Source organism: Simochromis diagramma, unplaced genomic scaffold, assembly GCF_900408965.1.
Source record: "Simochromis diagramma unplaced genomic scaffold, fSimDia1.1 OVJJ01000685.1, whole genome shotgun sequence".
NCBI classification, from domain to species: domain Eukaryota; kingdom Metazoa; phylum Chordata; class Actinopteri; order Cichliformes; family Cichlidae; genus Simochromis; species Simochromis diagramma.
This window is the reverse complement of record NW_024387477.1, coordinates 17,463,815-17,483,799: the sequence shown is the minus strand read 5'-3', so window position 1 is coordinate 17,483,799 and position 19,985 is coordinate 17,463,815. Positions and strand designations below refer to the sequence as shown.

Sequence of the window (19,985 nt, the reverse complement as noted above, 5' to 3'; positions counted from 1 at the left end):
TAGCACATCTTTAACATGTTTGGTGGTACCTTTCTCAGTGCGATTATGTGAAGCGTGATTGTATATTGTAGGTCACCTTTATACTATTATCACCCTAGCTATCTTCAGTTGTCTTTGGGGGTTTTTGATTGCATTGATTGCCTTCTATACTGTTTTTATCCTCTATTTTGGGAAGTGCTGATTTTATCCAATTAAAGAAAAAAATATCCAAGAAACTTTTGGGCTCTTTACCACCACATTGGATAGCACTGATGCGTGAACAAAGGGGAAGCCGTTAGAGAGTTATATATATTTAGTTTAGTGAGAATGGACTCATGTTTGGCTGAACTGTGCACTCCTATAGTTTGTCACTATTTGTGATCCTGGGTTTTGGTTCCAGGCTTGAACATTTGTGGCACGAGGAGCTCAAACGAAGCGGGCGAGAGGGGGCATCCCTGACAAGAGTCTTCTGGAGGTTCTGCCAAACCCGTACGCTGGTGGCCGTATTCTCCCTGCTTCTCACAATGGTGGCCGGCTTTGTTGGGCCTGTGAGTACAGTCTAAATCCTTCTTTGCCTTTTATATTTTTTTTGCTGATTCAGCTAAAACGCCTTTCAGCATGGTCGCTGGCTTGGAGCCTCAAGTCCATGTATTTTCAGAAAATCACTTTATCCTGTTTCATGCTGGTCTGGAAATTGAAATGAAAACATACTGGGAGATTACAAAGCCTTAGATACTGAGAGTCATATTAATACCATAGATTAGCTGTTTTGTACCCAGTCACACTTTGGTCCAGATATGCGCAGGGCTTTTTATGTGGCACACTTGTAGCTTTAGATTCCCTGCCAAAACAGCTCTCAGATGATTGTCGGAGAACAAACTCAAAGTGTGAATATTTCTAAACATTCCTTATCAGAAAACTGAAAACTGAAGGGTAATTATGTTTGAAGTTCTAAGTCTGTGGCATGTCTGAGTGACTTTCATTGTTCCTTTTGCTCCAAGCTGTTTCTTTTGATGTCTTATGTGCATACTGTGTGATTCCTGTACCCACAACTAATAGCATTAACTGGATTTAGTTCTTAGACAATGACGCATTTGTCGCACATTCTTATGTGATTTTTTCCTCTTTAGTGCATTTAATGATTTGCAATGTTGTATGTATTCTTTCTGCTGTGGAATGAGTTACTGACTAATTTTACTTATCCAGGCGAGCAAAAATATTGCTTAAAAATGCATTTTGTCATATTTTATTTTGTCCACTTTTAATCAAGTTATATATGAAATATTTCCTGTGTTTCTGCTTGTTTTTATTCTGTCTCCTACGTTATCTCTGTCCTTGTTGTTCTCTGTGCTTTCCTTCTTTCCTCACTCTTTCCTTTCTGTCACTCTATGTGGGCAGGCTATCCTGGTTAAATCTCTGCTGGAGTATTCCCAGAGCTCAGAGAGCTCTGTGTGGTATGGCCTGTCTCTGGCAGCCGGGCTCTTCCTCATGGAACTGATGCGCTCCTGGTCTCTGGGACTCATGTGGGGCGTCAATTACCGCACTGCAGCACGCCTCCGTGGGGCCACTCTTACCCTGGCCTTCCACAAGATCCTCCGCCTGCGCAGCACTAAAGACATCAGTCCGGGCGAGGTAGGTGTTGTAACCCTGGAGGGAACTCCTCTTCATATTAAAGAAATCATCCCTCGCTGCAGGGCACCACATGCAGATGATTGAGATGGATTTAATTTCTGCTCTTACACCAGTCCTGCTTAGATTTCGACAAATCCCATAGCCTGAGGGAGGGGAGGCTGTCTAAGATTAGTCATTACTCAGCTTAAGAGGAATCATTGTCCAACAAGTGAATGTGGGAATAAGGATAACTGTATTCATAAAACTGTTTTTGTAGTAATATTTGGAGGAATTTTGAAGCAGTACTTTATGTAAATCACTGTCTCTCTCTACCCAGCTGATCAACATCTGCTCCAGTGATGGCCAGCGGCTCTATGAAGCAGTGTGTATGGGCTGCCTTCTGGCTGGAGGGCCACTTGTGGGAATACTGGGTCTATCTTACACTGCATTCTTCCTGGGCCCCACGGCTCTGATGGGGTCATCCATTTTCATCATCATTTACCCTGTCATGGTACGGCTTTCACTATAACATCTAACCAGAGGCAAAGAATGGAAAACATGGTTATCTGTCTGTCATTCTTTTTAAAGTGGACCTTTTATGCTGATTTCCGGCTCCTTATTTTTTATTCCTGGACTCTGCTAGACTTGCATGAGTCACGGTTCAAAAAACTGCTTATTTATCTTGTGCTGTGCCTCGTTGCAGCACCTCTATTCCTTCTCTGTCTGAAGCAAGCTGTTTTTCTCCTTTTCTCCCATCCTCCCTGTAAGCCAACTTTTTTTTAAAGACAGAGTGGTGTGCTTTAGATGACCGTATTAGGAATATCTGCTCTCTTTGACAAACAAATCCAGCAGCAGAAGAAATTGAAATGGAGCGTTTAGGGCAGACTGAAGCATTTTGGCTTATGTGGATTACGTGTACATAAATTGACATGATTTAAAATTTTGGTGATGTTTAATATGAGCGTCCATCAGTATGACAGTTCATCGATATGAGAGAAAATGATGTAATAGGTCCACTTTAAGATAATGTAATTATAGCAGTTTCAAAAAGTTTTACCAAAGATTACTCAGCAGAGAGTTTATTATTGCTGATTCATTCTTAGTTGAAGACAGAAATCGTAACGTCATTAAAGTCTTTAAGTTAATTTAGATTATTGGAGAGCCAAACAGACACTTTTTAAAAGCATCATAACTCTGTGGCTATCAGTCGCCTGTCAACTTTCTAACTGTTGTTTTCAAATTACACTCAGTCTGAGCTGTAGTCTGACAGCTAGAGACCCTGCTATTGATGGGGAAGGCGTTTATCACTCTGGTCTCCGGGACAGGCCTGCAGCACAGTTAATGTGATTATGTCTGCTTTCATTTCCTCCCCCGCCACTTATTTCTCCTGTCATCATTTCCCCCGTTCCTGTCTGGACAGATGCTTGCATCGAGGTTGACGGCATATTTCCGCAAAAAGTGTGTGGCAGTCAGCGACCAGCGCGTGAGGCTGATGAACGAGATCTTGGGCTGCATAAAGTTCATCAAGATGTATTGTTGGGAAGATGCCTTTGCAAAAAACATTCGCAGTGAGTGGCAGTCATGTGACTCAGCAATATATCCAGTGCTCATTTCTTGAATGTGGTGAAGACCTGAGAACTTTGTGCAGGTCAGCATTTTTGAGAATAAAGTGTCACTTCACTTGAACATCTTTTACTCATGCAAATTAGTCACTAAATGAGCGGTTTATCACCTAAAAGTAGGCTTGTCCTCGTAGCAAACTGGCATGATAACCCTGCCCCTTAATCCATTTCCATTAACCTGCCCTGTTTAAGTGTGCCATTGTCTATAATCAAAGGCACTTTCAATCCCTGCGCTTCAAGATTAATTTGCAAAGTGTTTGGGGCCCTATGATACCTTAAATGGCTGTCAAGGCTGCTCTACTTATTCATGACTAAGCGATGGCCTTTTCTCATGAGGTCCTTGCTCTAGGTCATGGATAAGCATCATTTTCCCCATTTAATCTGCTGCAAATTAGCCAGCTGGGTCTCACTTTCATTGCTGTCTTGTGATTACCTGCTATAATAACAATAATTAATTGGCATTCATTGGTGAATGAGTCTTAAGAGTTACAATGTCATTCCAAATTTACAGTCAGCAATTGTGCCGATGACTCCTCCTTTGTAGTTTATGCAAGAACACACACATCCCAATGGGGAATAAGGACAATGAAGTGACTAAACGAGCCCGTGCAAACGGGATATGCAAACATAGACGAGAGGGTCAGGATTCAGGAATTGGACTTGAAAAGTTTTCAAGGATCACCAGCTTTTGGAGCCCCTTTGAAGAGCGAGTCTCTTGTCCTCTCTTGTATCTATTTTTGTGTGCTTGCTATTTTGGTGAGTGACTCTGTGGTGTGGATTGGCTGGCCAACACTTTCACTCGACCCTTACGTCACATTCGCATTCTTTGTGTCTGTCCTTGGTTATTTATCATCTCTGTCTTTCTGATCTCCTCGACAGAAGTGCGGTTAGAAGAGAGGAGCATACTAGAGAGGGCCGGGAACGTCCAGAGCATAACAGTGGGATTGTCTCCTATCACTGTGGTGCTCGCAAGCGTGTGCACTTTCTCCTTACATATGGCCTTAGGTTATGACCTAACCGCAGCTGAGGTATTTATATATAAAAATCTACCAGTGTGTGACAAGAAAATAGGAAAAACAAATCATAAAGACAATGAATGACAATTATGCTTTGTGGTATGTATAAAAGTACTGAGCCCAGAGGATTCTGATTTTCAGATCAAAATGGCAACAAGACAAAAAAATCTAAGGGACAAATTGGGGCATGGATGGTCCCCTGGCTAAATCATTAATAAATGTTGTCCAAAACTGAAGCACTATGGTGTGGTTTTCCTATAATTTGTCACCCATCCGTAGTCAGCATGTTGACTGCATATTTATTTAAATCGTGTAACTTTTAAGGTGCCCACCAAGTCTCTGGTCATGACGAGCACATGTACACATTTTAAAGTCAAACTTCATGAATATAAATAAATTATTGAGTATAACTGTCTCCGTCTCTACACATCCCACCTCAGGCTTTCACTGTGGTTGCAGTTTTCAATGCTATGACCTTTGCCCTGAAAGTCACACCACTGGCGGTGAGGTCACTATCAGAGGCTTCTGTTGCAGTCAAAAGATTTCAGGTGAGAAAGACGGACTGGTGTCTTGTAAAAGTGGATAAATGATAATGTTTCATGTAAAGAATAGTGATGTAGCTGTTGATGTCTTCATGTCTTAATAGTATTTTAAGATGTCAAGGTTGATAAAGCACACATGAACTTAATAATCCATATCACTTCTCAGAATAAGTACCTTTTTTTAGAGGTCACACACTAAATTAAACTCACATAGTGTGTCAGTGGGGAAGCAGTTTTTAGCCTATTCACGTATCACATCTGACATTTTTTGCTGTTTTCCAAACACGTGATAAATACAAAGCTAAGTAAAAAGCTTTTTTTTTTTTTAAATATACTTTATTAATCCCCTGTAGTGAAAGTACTCTCTGCATTTAACCCATTCACTCAGTAAAGCAGTGAGCAGCCACCAATTCAGTGACTGGAGAGCAGTGTGTAGGGACGGTACCTTGCCCAGGGGTACCTCAGGGTAGCCGTTCAGTGGATTTGAACCCCCGACCTTCTGATCATTAGATTTATCCTTGGGTTTTCTGTATTTCAAGTCATATTTTTTTTATTTACAGTCGTTTCTTTATTTTTTCCGTTTCCGTAGTACTTAACCTGTTTGCCACATGTAAACATGTTTTTAAAAAAGGATTAAACTGCACTTTTGTTTTTCAAGCACTAAAATATTTAAGTAACTATTAAACTGGTCATCACAATGCGTGTTGTCTATAATCTATCCCACTACGTTTGACTCCACAGAGGCTCTTCACGATGGATGACAGAGAGGAGGTTGTAGAAAAAATGGAGGATCCTGGCAACGCCGTAGAATTTCAGGTTGCCACGCTGGCTTGGGAAAAGGCAAAAGGCAAAAAGCCAAACCCGGCTCCCAAGAAGCGAGGAGTAATGAAGCATGTGCTGCGAAGGGAAAAGCTTAGCTTGTACATTTCCACAGAGGATGACAAAGGAAACAAGGAAAACCCCAATGTGCAAAGTCTCCTCACAAATATGGAGCAGGAGAGTCCACAAAGCACCGTCTCCTCCACTCAAAGCATACGCCCCCCACTGCACAAGACCCTGCACCAAATTAACCTGCGTATAAAGAAGGTAACACCACAAACACATATCAAGTCGATTAATTATGCTTTTTCTCAGTTGTAGTCCTTCCATACATGTTACTTACAGTGGTGAATACTCATATTAAACATGACAAAAGGGTATAAAGTAAAGATCGTTTTAAACAGTGATTCCTACAAGGCTACTTTGGTAGCATTAGAGAATGTTCTCTATTTTGCCACTGCTACTAGGGGTCGCTGGTTGGAATCTGTGGAGGTGTCGGGAGTGGAAAGAGCTCTCTTCTGTCTGCTCTGCTGGGACAGGTGAGATTCGAGTGAATGCTCAACTAGATGCTCACTTTAGATTTCCTCTTCAGATAACCCAGAATAACTCATGAATAACAACAAGGACAGCTTTTCTTGCTGAAGTTTTCAGTCACACACAATGTCACAGTATAACCTGCAATCTGAAAAGGACTTTTTCAACTGTTTTCTCTGCTCCCTACCTTCTGCCTTTGTGTTTTAGATGACTCTGTTAGAAGGAAAAGTTGCTGTCAGCGGTGGCTTCGCATATGTGTCCCAACAAGCCTGGATCCTAAACGATTCTCTCAGGGAAAATATCTTGTTTGGAAATAAGTATAACCCAGACAAGTAAGAATAAGTACTGTATAACCGTGTTATAAGTAAAAAAGCGCTAAACCTGCAAATTTATCCCTAACTTTGCATATTTGTTTCCACATTAGATACAGTGCAGTGCTGGAGGCGTGCTGTTTACTCCCAGACATTGCAGAGCTCCCATATGGAGACATGACAGAGGTATCTGTTGCTTCTTTTTAACAAAATGTCAGCTCCGAAAACATCGATTTCTCAAATATCAAATATGCCCAGCAGTTTCATTTTATGCAATAAATTTAATTCAGCCTCAGCACGAGGAGAGTTTTGTGCAAAATGTATTTTTATTTTCTCTTTTTAGATTGGCGAGAGGGGTGCCAACCTGAGTGGAGGGCAGCGTCAGCGAGTGAGCCTGGCGCGTGCACTCTACAGTGAGCGGCCCATTCTTCTCCTGGATGACCCTCTCAGTGCTGTTGATGCCTGTGTGGGCTCCCATATCTTCAGTAAAGCCATTCGGGGGGCCGCTAAAGGCAAAACCATACTCTTTGTAACGCATCAGCTGCAGGTAAGTATCACCTGTGAAATTCCAATAATTTCCATCAACATCCTTTTGCAGTTTCTGCTCTTTTAGAATATTTCAGTCCTTTCTGTCGAACTGAGTCTTTCTTGCTTTTTCAACCATGAGAAATGTTGCTTCTTTGCTGGAATCAATTAATAAAAAGTTTAAACCTTCAAAAATCCACAGAATGTCTGCAAAATTAATATCTTGCTCTTTTGCCTCTTTCATGCATTTATCTTTTAGTATCTTCCTGAGTGCGATGTTGTTATTCTGATGAAGGACGGCCAGATTGCTGAGCACGGTACCCATGCGCAGCTAATTGGTAAAGACCGCAACTATGCCATGCTATTCAACAGCATGCAACAGGAGGTAAGGCCAGGGGCGCACGAGGAGCAAAGCCAACTCTTTTGAATAAGGCATCTTTGCCCTCACGACACAATAAAACTGAACATTACAAGCTGAATAATTCATAAGCCCAGAAAGGCAGGCCCTGTAGCAAGGAAATGTTAATGCATACAAAGGCTTTTATTATTTATGTGTGCAGTGATTTACTGGTGAGCTGCTAAAGACCATGTCACCGATATCTCTGTTTTAATAATGTCCACAATGCCATTGCTATGGCCGTTGTGATTTCTGCTGGTGACATGTGTCAAAACTCTCCCCCCACTCCCCTTTTTTACTCTCAGAATCTGGTGAAAGAGAAACTAAAAAACAAAGAGCAGAGGGTAGGTGGAAATAAGGCTGACAGTGCCACTGATGTTGCCGAGGTCAGCCCAAAGATGGAAAGCAAGAAAGGAGGTGAGAAACTCTGCCCGTTTTCATGCTTCTCATGTAAATCGCTGTTTTCCATGAGAATGGTTCATAAGCAACTTCTTTTCTGGCTTTTATATTTAGAACCATTGATGAAAGCTGAAGAGAAAGGCTCTGGTTCAGTCCCGTGGTCTGTTTACGGAGCCTACATCAAAGCAGCGGGAGGCCCAGTAGTCTTCGTCATCAACATCTTCTTCTTTGTTTCCACCACAGGCAGCCTAGCTTTCAGTAACTGGTGGCTGAGCCACTGGATCAGACAGGGCGGCGGGGTGAGTGTAGATGACTCTAGTTTTCTATAATACAGGATTCTCAGTGGTGTGTGTTTGACTCCCAAAAGAAAAATAACTACTGTGTTTGGATGAGTGTGGCAGCCGACTGAGCATTAATCTGGATGTGCATGATTAAAAAAGTAACAGCACCTTGGTAAACTTAATTAAAAACAAGAGTGAGCAGTAAAGAAACAGATGTGCAGCTAAGCAGTTGGTGGCTGCTGTTGAGAAATGTGCTTGGAATGGCAAACGCCACCCAACGGACTGATTTTCATGCCTTTTTTTTGTGATCCAAAGTGTGCTTTTCTCAATTTCATTAGAGACCAAATGGGGAAAAAAAGATTTTTTTTGTCAGCCTGTAATTTGTTGCTCCATCTGCCCTCAGAACACATCATTAATCTCGGTGAATGAAACAATAGCGAGCAACAGCATGAGACTCAACCCTCATATTCGGTACTATTCAACTGTTTACATCATCTCCATGGGAGCTGTGTTGTTGCTGAAGACAATCAGAGGGTTGGTGTTTGTGAAGGTAAGCCCCTTTCTTTCACGTTTGTCCTCTTAACCACTGACGAACTTTAAAATTGAGTAAAATGTGTACCTTATATCCAGACAGCGCTCCTGCTTGGACGTCTGTCATTTGTTCGTGCTCTTATGGATCCAGTGCTTGCAGGACAAGTCAGTTTATCTGTCCACTGTCCTGTCTCACAACTCATACAGTGGCTGCATGCATATCAGTCTGTTTCTTTATGAGAAACGGAGACAAAGAAGCAGAGAGAAAGAGCGTGTGAGTGTGCGTCTGTGTGTGCGCGTGCACGCTCGTGTATTTCAGCATCCCCTCGAGTGTGCATCCTCGTTTTCAAGCTAACCCATCCTGACACTGCACTGCAGAGGTTAGGTCCCCACGTTAATGTGTGCCACTTAAAATTGCTAATTTTTCAAAGATGGCTAATCTTTTTTTTACCTCTAGCTGTGATGAGATCTTTGTGAGTGTTAAATATTCCATTAATAGAATTAATTTGTTCTCTGCTGCCACATGTAATTTCTGTCCAATTGTTGAAATGTCTCATGCGCACTAGGTCATGACCTTTATGTCAGCCTCCCGGAAACTCATCATAAATGAAGATTTGACAGCGCTACTCTGTGCATGACAGCTACCCACCACTGTGCACATGCATAGCATATGTAGCATTTATAACACTCGGGCAACATATGTGTTCCACTGTACCCGCTGTGCTTTGAGGTTTAAAACTGTGTCGACTAACAGACAATTTCACTCCAACTGTCTGTTTATCCAAGCAATGAATGTGTCCATACGGTTGTTGTTTACACGTGTCAGGTCTCGTGTTCAAGCACAACATGTGTTGTCTGTGTTGACAGTGCACCGTGAAGGCTGCCTCCGTGCTCCACGACAAGCTGTTCAGCCGGATCCTCCATTGCCCTATGCACTTTTTTGATACAACACCTCTGGGTCGTATCCTGACCCGCTTCTCTAGGGACATGGACGAGGGTGAGTCTTGATTTGTCTTGACTGTGAACCTTTCCCCCAGGAGACCTTTCAGTCAGTGAAGTCACCCTGGTTGACAAGGTGTAGTGCAAAGACACAGTGTGATTTGACATGGAGCGTTTTCCCTAGTGAGTGGCTCTCTGTTATGCACTTCACTGGTGTCTTTGCTTGACATGTTGATTTGTGAGCTGTTGTTTCTTTGGGTGGTTGGGTTTAATATTTTCGCAGACTCTGCTGTTTTTTTGCCGCTCATAGATTTTCCCCTGACAAAAGACACTTAGTGGGACCTAGAGAGACTCTACACAGTGCATCTGATGTACTTTATCTCCACAGTGGATGTGCGTCTCACCATGCATGCTGAGATGCTCCTGCAGAACCTGTCCCTGGTGCTGCTTTGCTTGGGAATGGTGGGCATTGTCTTCCCCTGGTTCCTCATTTCAGTCCTGCCTCTGGGAGGCTTTCTCTACATTGTCAATCGTCTTTCCAGGTCAGACATTCAACACTCTCGTCCTAATCTTGGCTTTTGTTATTTTGTCCAAGAGTATAATGCAGACAATGTACAATGGTCAGCTCCATACTGTGAAATTGCTCCATACAGACAAAATGACTTAAGCTTTTTATGAAAAGCAATAAATTTCACTGTAACTAATATTGAACCCCAAGTACCCCATGATGCATCCATCTGGGTTTGGATAAATGCGTGACGATTAACAATATGTCTGTGAATGCAGTTGTGATCATGGCTTTGAAACTCAACTTGGGATTCAGCGTTGACTAGCTAACTTGATAGATAGTTAGGTTTATAACATGAGTTAACTAGTAGAACAGCTTGGGAGCACAGTGGTGCATTGGCTGCCAAGCAAGAAGATTCTCTGCTTGTCATTTTAATTCGTCATTCTAAAGTGACTGTTGGCGTAACCTCTCACCCAGTATCTGGTGTATGCTTCCATGAATGAATGAAGTGTGCCAACATGATTGAGCTGAGCCAAGGGTAAAGAGCCTTCATGCATCAAATACATGAAATTATACCTTTATACCTCACGGAATAAATTGGCACCGGGTGTCTGAACTGAGTGGTATGCATCATGGTGTCATCAAAGGGTCAAACGGGTAATCTGTTGCATCGTGTAGCTGCAGTTGTAATCTGACCACTGCAGCAACATGCAGCACATGTGTCATTTTAATTACCTTGTTTTACTTAAAACAAAATAGGACCGTTTTTCAGTCATAAATGTGACTCAAATTATTGACCCCAGAGTATCCACTTTTGAAAGATTGTATCAACTATGTGCTAAAAGTGTGATTTTGTGTGCACTAAAAACATGCTCCACATGCAGGCATGCCAAGAGTCATGATCACACAGTTTCTCCATTTTTCCTGCTTTCATACGTTTACAAAAGTTACAGGGTCCGCTAGTCTCTTGGTGGTTCATCCCACCACACAGATGCTTAAAGTCTTTTTTTTTTTCAAAGCAAGCGGAACTGACAAGGAGATACCGTCATGCAATGCAAAGTAATTGGAGAGCAGTAAGTTGCTTTCCCCTATGAGTTGTATTTTTAACTGACAGCTGCCTCTTATTTTCTCTACATGGAGTTGATAAGAGTGAAGTGCGTGCAGTAAAGGTGAGGCTTAACACACAGAGCTAACACAGGCAAAAAGCCCACCGTAGATCGTCAAAGTTAGGGTGATAAGTTAGAACTAATCAGAACACCTGCATTTTTGTTTTATTTTGTTTAGTTCTCCTCTCGTTTAGTTCTGGTCCACATATTGAAACAATACCCTTCATTTTTAGTGTCTCTCATTTTAAAATTCAAAGTTTTAAGAGAGACACTTTTCTAAAGTCCAGCCTTTATCCGACAGCAGTGAAGAAAGCAAAGTTAAGCAGATTTTCTTTAAGCCTGATGGATGCTTCGATAAAGAAAATTAAATCCAGCTATAACAAGGACTGAGAAATTACTTGAGAATGGAGGAAAGCTGGTGATTCTCAAAGCCTTTTGGCTCTTTTCCTGTTTTGTTTTACTTTTCCCATTTTTGCACTGAGGGAATATGACACAGTGCACAAAGTTTAGGTTAGATATATCAAAATTTAAGACTTCCTCTTAGCATTTGTCATGCGGCTCAAGTTCTTGTACACAAACATACTCTTTGCCTTACGCTTAGTTTAGTCCGTTTGGATCTAATCACCCCAGTGGGGACCAAATATTGGAATGTTACTATACTTGTGGGGACCAGCAGACTTTATGGGGACAATATCCCATCCCTATGAATTTGAAGGCATTTGTGAGACTCAAAATGTGGTTTTAGTGTCAGGGTTACAATCAGGTTAGGGTTAGGCATTCATTTTTGATGGTTAGGGTTAGGGTGAGCCGTTAGGGAAAGCATTACGTCAATTAGATGTCCCCACTAAGATATAAAAACAGACCTGTGTGTGAGTTTGTTTGTTCCTTTTTAAAATGTGGCCATGCAGAGCTGGCAGATTGTGGGTTGCAGCTTTCTTGAGAACTGCTCATCAAAACATCACGAGTGACTGAAGTAAAACCAAAAATACATGAAAATAAATCAAACTCTTCTGTGTGTGAAATAGTTTGAAATTTCGACCCTTAGAGTGATGACATTTTGTAAAAGCTACATGTCTCTGTCATGTCTCCTTTTCAAAGGCCTTTTCAAAGACTTCAAAGGCCTCTTTGAGGCTTAAACGATTGAATAAGTTTTAGTTTTCTGTTAGGGAAAGGCCTTGTCACGTACTTGTGATGGTTGAACTTAGTGGTAAGCTGCTTCGGGCTAATAATTGTCAGAGAATATACTTATATACTACTTTCTGCATTCATAATTTCCCAACACCATCACTGTTTTACAGATAGCTGTAGACACTCACTGTTGTACCACTCTCCTGACCTCCTCTGTGCAATTTGACAATGATTTGAACCAAAAATGTCAAATTTGGATTCCTCACTCCATAAGACCTTTTGTCACTCACTTTCAGTCCAGTTCTTGTGTAATTTAGCAAACCTCAGTGTTTCTCCCTGTTTGCCCTTTTTAAGAATGGCTTCTTGACAGCGAAGCCTCCACTGTGACCACTTTCTGATGAGGCTTCGACAAACAGTAGATAAGCTGAAGGGACAGATGTATCTCTCAGGTCCTATGTCAAGCCTTTTCTGGCTTTTTTTCCTATTTATTAAGGACACAACTTTCATCTGCTGAAGATGATCCCCGGGCTTGCCATTTCTTTTGTCACATAACATATCAAGCTGCAAATAACAACATATCAAAAGGCAGAATTTAAAATTGGTTCTATCGTTGATTGTCTGTTAGGTGTACACACAACACTGGTTCTTCCTTTGAGTTTGTTGCCTTTTTATGCTTGAATGATTCATAGGTCAACATATTCCTCTGAAGATGATCAGGTACAAGGACTAGACTGAAAATGTGTGGAGTAAAAAAACAGCCAAAGATAAACTTTGAAAGGCTTTCAGAAAGCCTGGAAAACTATTGCTTAAGACATTCTTCCCATACACGAATATGAGCAGGGATCATTCAGTCTGGGGGAAAGTCTGGTACAAGTCTTGAGAACTGCTAATCCAAAAATATTTAACTCACTACTGCACTTACTGGGGCGATCGTGGCTCAAGAGTTGGGCGTTCGTCTTGTAATCGGAAGGTTGCCGGCTCGGACAGTCTCGGTCGTTGTGTCCTTGGGCGAGACACTTCACCCGTTGCCTACTGGTGGTGGTCAGAGGGCCCGGTGGCGCCAGTGTCTGGCAGCCTCGCCTCTGTCAGTGCGCCCCAGGGCGGCTGTGGCTACAATGTAGCTGCCATCACCAGTGTGTGTGGATGGGTGGATGATTGGATATGTAAAGCTGCTTTGGGGTCCTTAGGACCAAGTAAAGCGCTATACAAATACTGACCATTTGCCATTATTCAGACTGAGAACTTTTATTGTCATTGTACAGTTGCTTGCACAAAGAAATTATGTAACAAGACCACAAGGTGCGAAAGTAAAAGACAAACACAAACAAGCCGCCAGTTAAAATCTTCTCCACTCATTTAAAACATGCTCTAATCGTTAGTGTTTAATATGGAGTCACTTTGGACCACAGAGAGAGACTGCTAAAGGTAAATACCATGGAAAGAAGTACTGTGATAATCTTTATCTGAACTGATCTGTTCCATAGTAAATTTTGCAAATGCACTTAGTCATTTTATATAATTTTTTCAGCAGTTGTGCAACATAGGTGAAACCACAGAGGGAAACAACAGCTCGCCGGAGTCTCGGGAAATAACCAGAGCATATTGTTATTTCCTCTATCAGTGAACTCAAGAAGCTCACGAGTCTCTGTGTTATTGCTGCTCCGATGTGAAATCTGAAAGCACATTTAGATTTAAACACATAAAACTATGAGTGTTTTTGACTTTTAGACTTGTATCATAATGACAAATATAAGATAAACTGACATACAGTAGCTATGATTATGTTTGGAGGTGGATTTAGTTTCAGGGAGCTCAGACATTTAAAACTTTCCCTCCCAGTCTCTGTATGTACCGCTTGATATTTTTAAACTGGAATTCTTGATTACTTTAATCAGACTTGACACCATTTTTGTCTCTCGAGTGATTAATAAATCACTAAGCATCTTCAGTCATCTTTAAAGAAACATTTTATTTATGGGTAGTGCAGGAATTAGTGATGAATTCTGAGTAAACAACAGAGACCCAGAAGGAAGAGATGATCCCCGCCTGTCACTGGAAGGTAGTGATGACCCTTGGCAATGCTGTTGAACAGGGCGAAATGCTGTATCTGACAAAGTCACGACATCCCGAGATATTTATGGATGTTACATCAACCTAGATCTCCCACTGATATTACCCACTTCTAAAGCAGCTTTTTATTGAATTCTGAGACGGAGCAGCCCAGGGCATAAACATGTTTGTCTGGATCACAGCCTCGAAGCGAGGAAGTGTCATGTTCCTTCCGTCTCTCTTCGCAGCTTTTTATGAGAAAACTGAATGATTCATAGGAGATGTGTAATTCCCATGTACCGTTCGTTCAGTCTTGGCATCTAAAAATAGGAAGACACCACACCTTTGTCAGTATAACTCTCTCCCCGACACTTTGTCTCGAATGGCGAGTCTGATGTCTGGCTGTCTGTGTGTACGAAACACTGCTCATAATGTTGCACAAGCATCAGATAGAGGGAAACGGTAGGGAAGTAAGAAAAACTGGTGCCATGTTTTGGACCATGTGCCGATCCGTCTCTGCCCGTCATTTCATCATGATTTGTCTGCAGCGCTCTTGGATCGTTAAAGCCGATGCGTTCTCCATTCCTTCACTCCTCACTTGTGTTTCGGTATTAACGCGTGATGTCAGTTTTCCCTCCGAAATAGAGGCCAGTGCAAGTAAAGTAAAAGTGTGGCTGAAAGCTGCACTGTCAATTTAACTGAAATATAACATACGTGCGTTGGTTCTCAAAACAAACATTACTCTCGTGTTTCATAAAATTGTCTCTTTTGCACGTACTCCGGCTCGTCTTTTGTGATTTCCAGTTGAATGTAATCCATTTGAACCATTTACCCCGCACGTGCTAGAGCGCACTTTCTCACAGTGCCTTACAATTTTCATTCAAATGAGACTAAGATGAGTGGAGGCTTTACAGTTCTGCAGTGTGCTGACTCATTAGGATTTTCATAACCATTTAGGGCTGCAAATCACAACATAAATGAGTTCTAATGTGTTTCTAATATATCTGCTTCTGTGATGTATACACAGTGGAAACGGCTCAGAGTAACATCAATACTGAGCTATGTATTTTAAATAAAAATGTGAATTTCATGGAAGTTCAATGTATGATTTTCATTGTTCACTTGCAGGGTACTGCTTCGTGAGCTAAAGCGCCTGGAGAATATCAGCCAATCACCATTCACCTCTCACATCACCAGCAGCCTTCAAGGCCTCTCCACCATCCATGCCTATGGAAGAGGGCATGATTTCCTCCAAAGGTGAGTACAAGGCTAGCTATGGGCATCATTAAACTTTAATTTCATCTTATCTCTTCTTGTAGTTTTTGAGTTTGCTCCTCTGTTAGTAAACATACCAGAGCCCATACCAGAATATTTCCCCTCAGCAAGCAGGAGAGTGCAGAGCTCTGCTTGCTTCTACTCTGGCTGAAATTAGTTTACGGTATCTCTCTTTCTCTCCCTCTCTTTTTTTTTCAGATATCAGGAATTGCTGGACACCAACCAGGCCTCAAACTACCTCTTCAGCTGTGCAATGCGTTGGCTGGCTATCCGCCTGGACCTCATCAGTATCTCCCTTATCACTGCTGTAGCACTGCTCATTGTCTTCATGCACAATCAGATACCTCCAGCCTACGCAGGCTTGGCCATATCATATGCAGTGCAGGTGTGTAAACAAACTCATGTAGTAACACAGAATGTGCAAAAACACTGACGGCTCTGGTCCTCTGAATGGCAAAAAAGTTGACAGTTTGAAGCTCCGGGCTGTGTAGGAAGGGTAGCAAGGCAGCCTCTATAACTGTGTGCGTCTAAATGTGAGTTAAAACTTGTCTGAATACACACCGATCGCCTTGTGTACTTAACCTTATTGAGAAAACTGGTCCGGGCAGTTTGGGGCAAGCACATGTGGCTGGATGTTGCCAACGTGTACAGCACGGGCCGGATAGGTCTTGTTGCAGGCGCATCCTGTGGATGCTTAATCAGACAGGGATTTTAGTCAACACTGGGAGCTCTTTGTTGAGAATTTCAAGTTAGTCCTGAACAGATTCTTCAGTGTGGGTGTTCTGGTTGCTGCCATGGGTGGTAAGCTTTGTCTGCACCATTGTTTGGGTAGGAGTTACGTAACCACAATATAACCACAGGAATCCCATGAAGTAAGAGTTCAAGGTGGAACATTGAACTCTAACAGGGTTACCATTGTCATTCTTGGCATCTTCACCTTGCCTAGTTTTAATGTTTGCTTCATCGATTTGAAGAGACAGATTAAAATGAGGCTTTTTGTGTTTGACAGAACAAAACATCATTCATCTTTTTTATTCTGCAGTATTTTAACTGTTATTTGCTGCTTAATATGGGTCTTGTAGCACTGCATGAAGCAGCCATTGATTAGCACAGGTTACATGGTCTGGCTTTAACGCACACTCTCACCTTGCTGTACACAGACAGGATGATTTTCACAGTGTGTCTTAGAAATATGTTTGTTTTCTCATTGCCCAGTTTTTTGGTTTTTTAAGATTCTGTTCTTTACTGCATGTTATAATCGACACAGAGAATTGAAATCGATTAACAAGATCGTGAAGGAGCCATATCAGCAAACCTGTTTATTAGGCTGTAAATTGTCAGTTGTTTTATTGCTCAATTGCTGAAGGGGGGCAGCGCACATAAATAGCGAGTGTTTCATAGTAATTGGTGTGACACTGTTAATCATTAACCTTTTTACCCCTCTGCTTTTCTTTCTCTTCCAGCTGACTGGCTTGTTTCAGTTTACCGTGCGGCTCCTCACCGAGACAGAAGCTCGCTTTACATCTGTTGAGAGGATCAATCATTATATAAAGGTAACAGCATTGATTAGCACAGTGAGAAAGGTGGATTGTGTAACAGCATGTCTGAAATAACAGCACTAGACCAGACCACATGAGATATATGACACCGTTTTAATTCAAGGCTGTTGGCAAGTCCGTGTGTGTGTGTGTGTGTGTGTGTGTGTGTGTGTGTGTGTGTGTGTGTGTGTGTGTGTGTGTGTGTGTGTGTGTTTGTCACAAGCATTTGATTAGGAATGATAGAAAGCTCTTGTGCAGTATTAACACACTCCAGGGCACATGATAGAGCTTATGTCACACAACTGCCATCAAACCACAATATCAGCTCAACTTTTTCTTCTGACGTGCCAAGAAAATCTCATAGAAAGAAAATCTCTACAAATCAGTTAGGGGGCTTGCCCCTACACAGAGATTTACAGATTAATGCCAGATACCATCACCTTTTCCTTATCTAAGACTCTTGAGAGCGAAGCACCTAGACAAAGTCCTGAGGCAGCCCAACCTGCCCCCTCCTGGCCTGAGGAGGGAAAGATCACCTTTCAGGATGTTGAGATGCGTTATCGCGATGATCTGCCGCTGGTGCTTAAGAACCTGTCCTTCACTATCCTGCCTGAAGAAACCATCGGCATTGTGGGCCGCACTGGATCAGGTACGACTGACCTTTTCAGTTCCCCAGCCGGCAGACTTTTCAGCTTCCGTTTCCACTTAAATGTGTCTGCATTTGTTAACGCAGCATGTTTTCTATATGCGTTTGCAGGAAAGTCCTCCCTAGGAGTAGCTTTGTTCAGACTTGTGGAGCTGACTGGGGGCTCTATTACCATTGATGGAATCAATGTTGCACAGACTGGTCTGGATGACCTGCGGAGCAAGCTAGCTATTATTCCTCAAGAGCCTGTGCTCTTCATCGGTACTATCAGGTAATCCATTGATAATTACTTTCATTATTAATCACTGCAACTGGTTTATTGAACTACCTTAAAAATCTTTTGGCTAAAAAAATCATATCAGAAAACACCAACGTTTTAGCAATTAATGCATCTGCTTTAATGGAAAATTTGTTTTAGTTGTACAACCAGGTAGATAGCTACTCTCTTCCTCGAAAGTGCCTATAGTCAGCCCATCTGTTTAAAGCTATAGTATATGTGTTGAACATCAAAAGTGAGCAGGATATTTTTCCATCTAGTCACTCAGTGTCTGTGATTGTGTTTTCAATTTTGCCTGAAATTGGCTTTTGGGAGATGTTGGAAGATGTCGCTGCTGTGTGTGCACAGCGGTGATCTGATGTGTGCCCATTACAAAAAGGAAAAATGATGCTTTGTGTTAAGAAATTAAACAACAGGGGTGCTAGGTCTGGCAGGCCAGAGTATTCAAAAGCAAAAAAGCACCTCTGTTTTGTGAATGAATTCCCTCAGCTGCAGGTCAGAATCGATCCTGGCCATGGATTGTTTTGAGCTCAGGATCAGAGCATGCTGCCCTTCTTGTCATAATGTGAAATAGACACGGGCAGATGCATTTCAGGAGGTTGAGTTTGCTTCGATCACCCTAAAACCTGCCCCAGATGTACCAATTTGTGAGGGTGTGTGGTCCTCTGCATAAAAAAAACACACTTCATGAGACTAGAAAAGTATAATAGTATAATATATAAGTGTTGTCCATTTATCACTGTCATAATGTATAATCAGTATGAACGTCAACACCATGGTTTATTTCCAATAGGAGCAATTTAGACCCATGGGATCAATACTCTGATGCTGAGGTCTGGGAAGCTCTCGAGAAGACACATATAAAAGAAATGGTGAGTTACAAATTGGTTGGAGTGTAAATTATATTTTACATGACTAGAGCAGCTTCCTTTGACATCTTTATGTCCCTTTGACCTTCCTCAGGTCAGCCAGCTGCCTCATTCACTCCACTCAGAGGTGACAGAGAACGGAGAGAACTTCTCAGTGGGAGAGCGGCAGCTCCTCTGTGTGGCCAGAGCCCTGCTGAGAAACAGCAAGGTGCTGATTGTATAATGCTGCTGGTTTATATTTCCATGTGGAATAGTTGATAAACTCCTCAGTTCTAAAATGAATAATCAGTCTTGCCATACAACCACCTGCATGGGATACCACTGCCCCCTGCTGGTGGTATCCCATAGCTGGTACGGCTTCTGAACTGATAGCATGAGGTCAGACATCATCAGGACATAGCGTATAATTTTATTTGTTTTCAGCTATTTTTGTGAAGTACTATTTCATAACTTTATATGTCAATAACCATGCATGTGCATGTGCACCACAATTTCAGCCTTTGCTTTGTTTGGAAGGTTTCTTTCAGTTTTCTTATTTCATCTTGTTTTTCTGCAACCTTGGTTGATTAAATCAGCTATCACACACCTGCCCCTCAAATGCCTCTCACATCATATAAATTCTCCTTCACTGAAAACAAAAACTTTGCTTTGAGCAATATTTGCATCGTTTTTTTTATATTATAAAAAATTACTCGATTCCATAATGTGGGTCGTTAGAGTCAATGAAACAGTGCAATCGAAGTAACCAAACTCCTATAATATGAATGCATGTGTCTCTTTTTAAAGATCCTTTTATTGGATGAGGCAACAGCAGCCATTGACACCGGGACAGATCGTCTCATCCAGGAGACCATTCGCACTGCGTTTGGCAGCTGCACTACTCTCATCATCGCCCATCGTCTCAACACAGTGATGAGCTGCAGCAGAGTCATGGTCATGGACAGCGGCCAGGTGAATATAAATGCAGTATGTCTGACTGTGAAACTCGGTCCGGTGGTTGAAACTCAATCGTTGATGTGATATTCCCTAAATTACTGTGTGTTTGATATGACGGATGGGATGAGACAGTTCATGTTTCACTTG

General features: G+C 41.9%; 1 protein-coding gene across 4 annotated transcripts in view; it reads left to right on the top strand.

Moving 5' to 3' along the window:
* The window catches only part of wu:fb13g09 (multidrug resistance-associated protein 5), a 30,106-nt gene that overhangs the window by 8,326 nt on the left and 1,795 nt on the right, over positions 1 to 19,985 (top strand). For all 4 annotated transcript variants that reach the window (XM_040015951.1, XM_040015952.1, XM_040015950.1 and 1 more), the window contains 25 exons: positions 380 to 527; positions 1,378 to 1,611; positions 1,928 to 2,101; positions 3,011 to 3,158; positions 4,092 to 4,240; positions 4,669 to 4,776; positions 5,512 to 5,856; positions 6,057 to 6,128; positions 6,331 to 6,455; positions 6,548 to 6,620; positions 6,778 to 6,981; positions 7,219 to 7,344; positions 7,662 to 7,773; positions 7,870 to 8,054; positions 8,440 to 8,586; positions 9,435 to 9,564; positions 9,895 to 10,048; positions 15,426 to 15,554; positions 15,771 to 15,957; positions 17,036 to 17,125; positions 17,567 to 17,759; positions 17,868 to 18,027; positions 18,827 to 18,905; positions 18,997 to 19,110; positions 19,689 to 19,853. In XM_040015951.1, the coding sequence (XP_039871885.1) occupies positions 380 to 527; positions 1,378 to 1,611; positions 1,928 to 2,101; positions 3,011 to 3,158; positions 4,092 to 4,240; positions 4,669 to 4,776; positions 5,512 to 5,856; positions 6,057 to 6,128; positions 6,331 to 6,455; positions 6,548 to 6,620; positions 6,778 to 6,981; positions 7,219 to 7,344; positions 7,662 to 7,773; positions 7,870 to 8,054; positions 8,440 to 8,586; positions 9,435 to 9,564; positions 9,895 to 10,048; positions 15,426 to 15,554; positions 15,771 to 15,957; positions 17,036 to 17,125; positions 17,567 to 17,759; positions 17,868 to 18,027; positions 18,827 to 18,905; positions 18,997 to 19,110; positions 19,689 to 19,853 (3,751 nt within the window). The remainder of the gene's footprint in view (positions 1 to 379; positions 528 to 1,377; positions 1,612 to 1,927; positions 2,102 to 3,010; positions 3,159 to 4,091; positions 4,241 to 4,668; positions 4,777 to 5,511; positions 5,857 to 6,056; positions 6,129 to 6,330; positions 6,456 to 6,547; positions 6,621 to 6,777; positions 6,982 to 7,218; positions 7,345 to 7,661; positions 7,774 to 7,869; positions 8,055 to 8,439; positions 8,587 to 9,434; positions 9,565 to 9,894; positions 10,049 to 15,425; positions 15,555 to 15,770; positions 15,958 to 17,035; positions 17,126 to 17,566; positions 17,760 to 17,867; positions 18,028 to 18,826; positions 18,906 to 18,996; positions 19,111 to 19,688; positions 19,854 to 19,985) is intronic.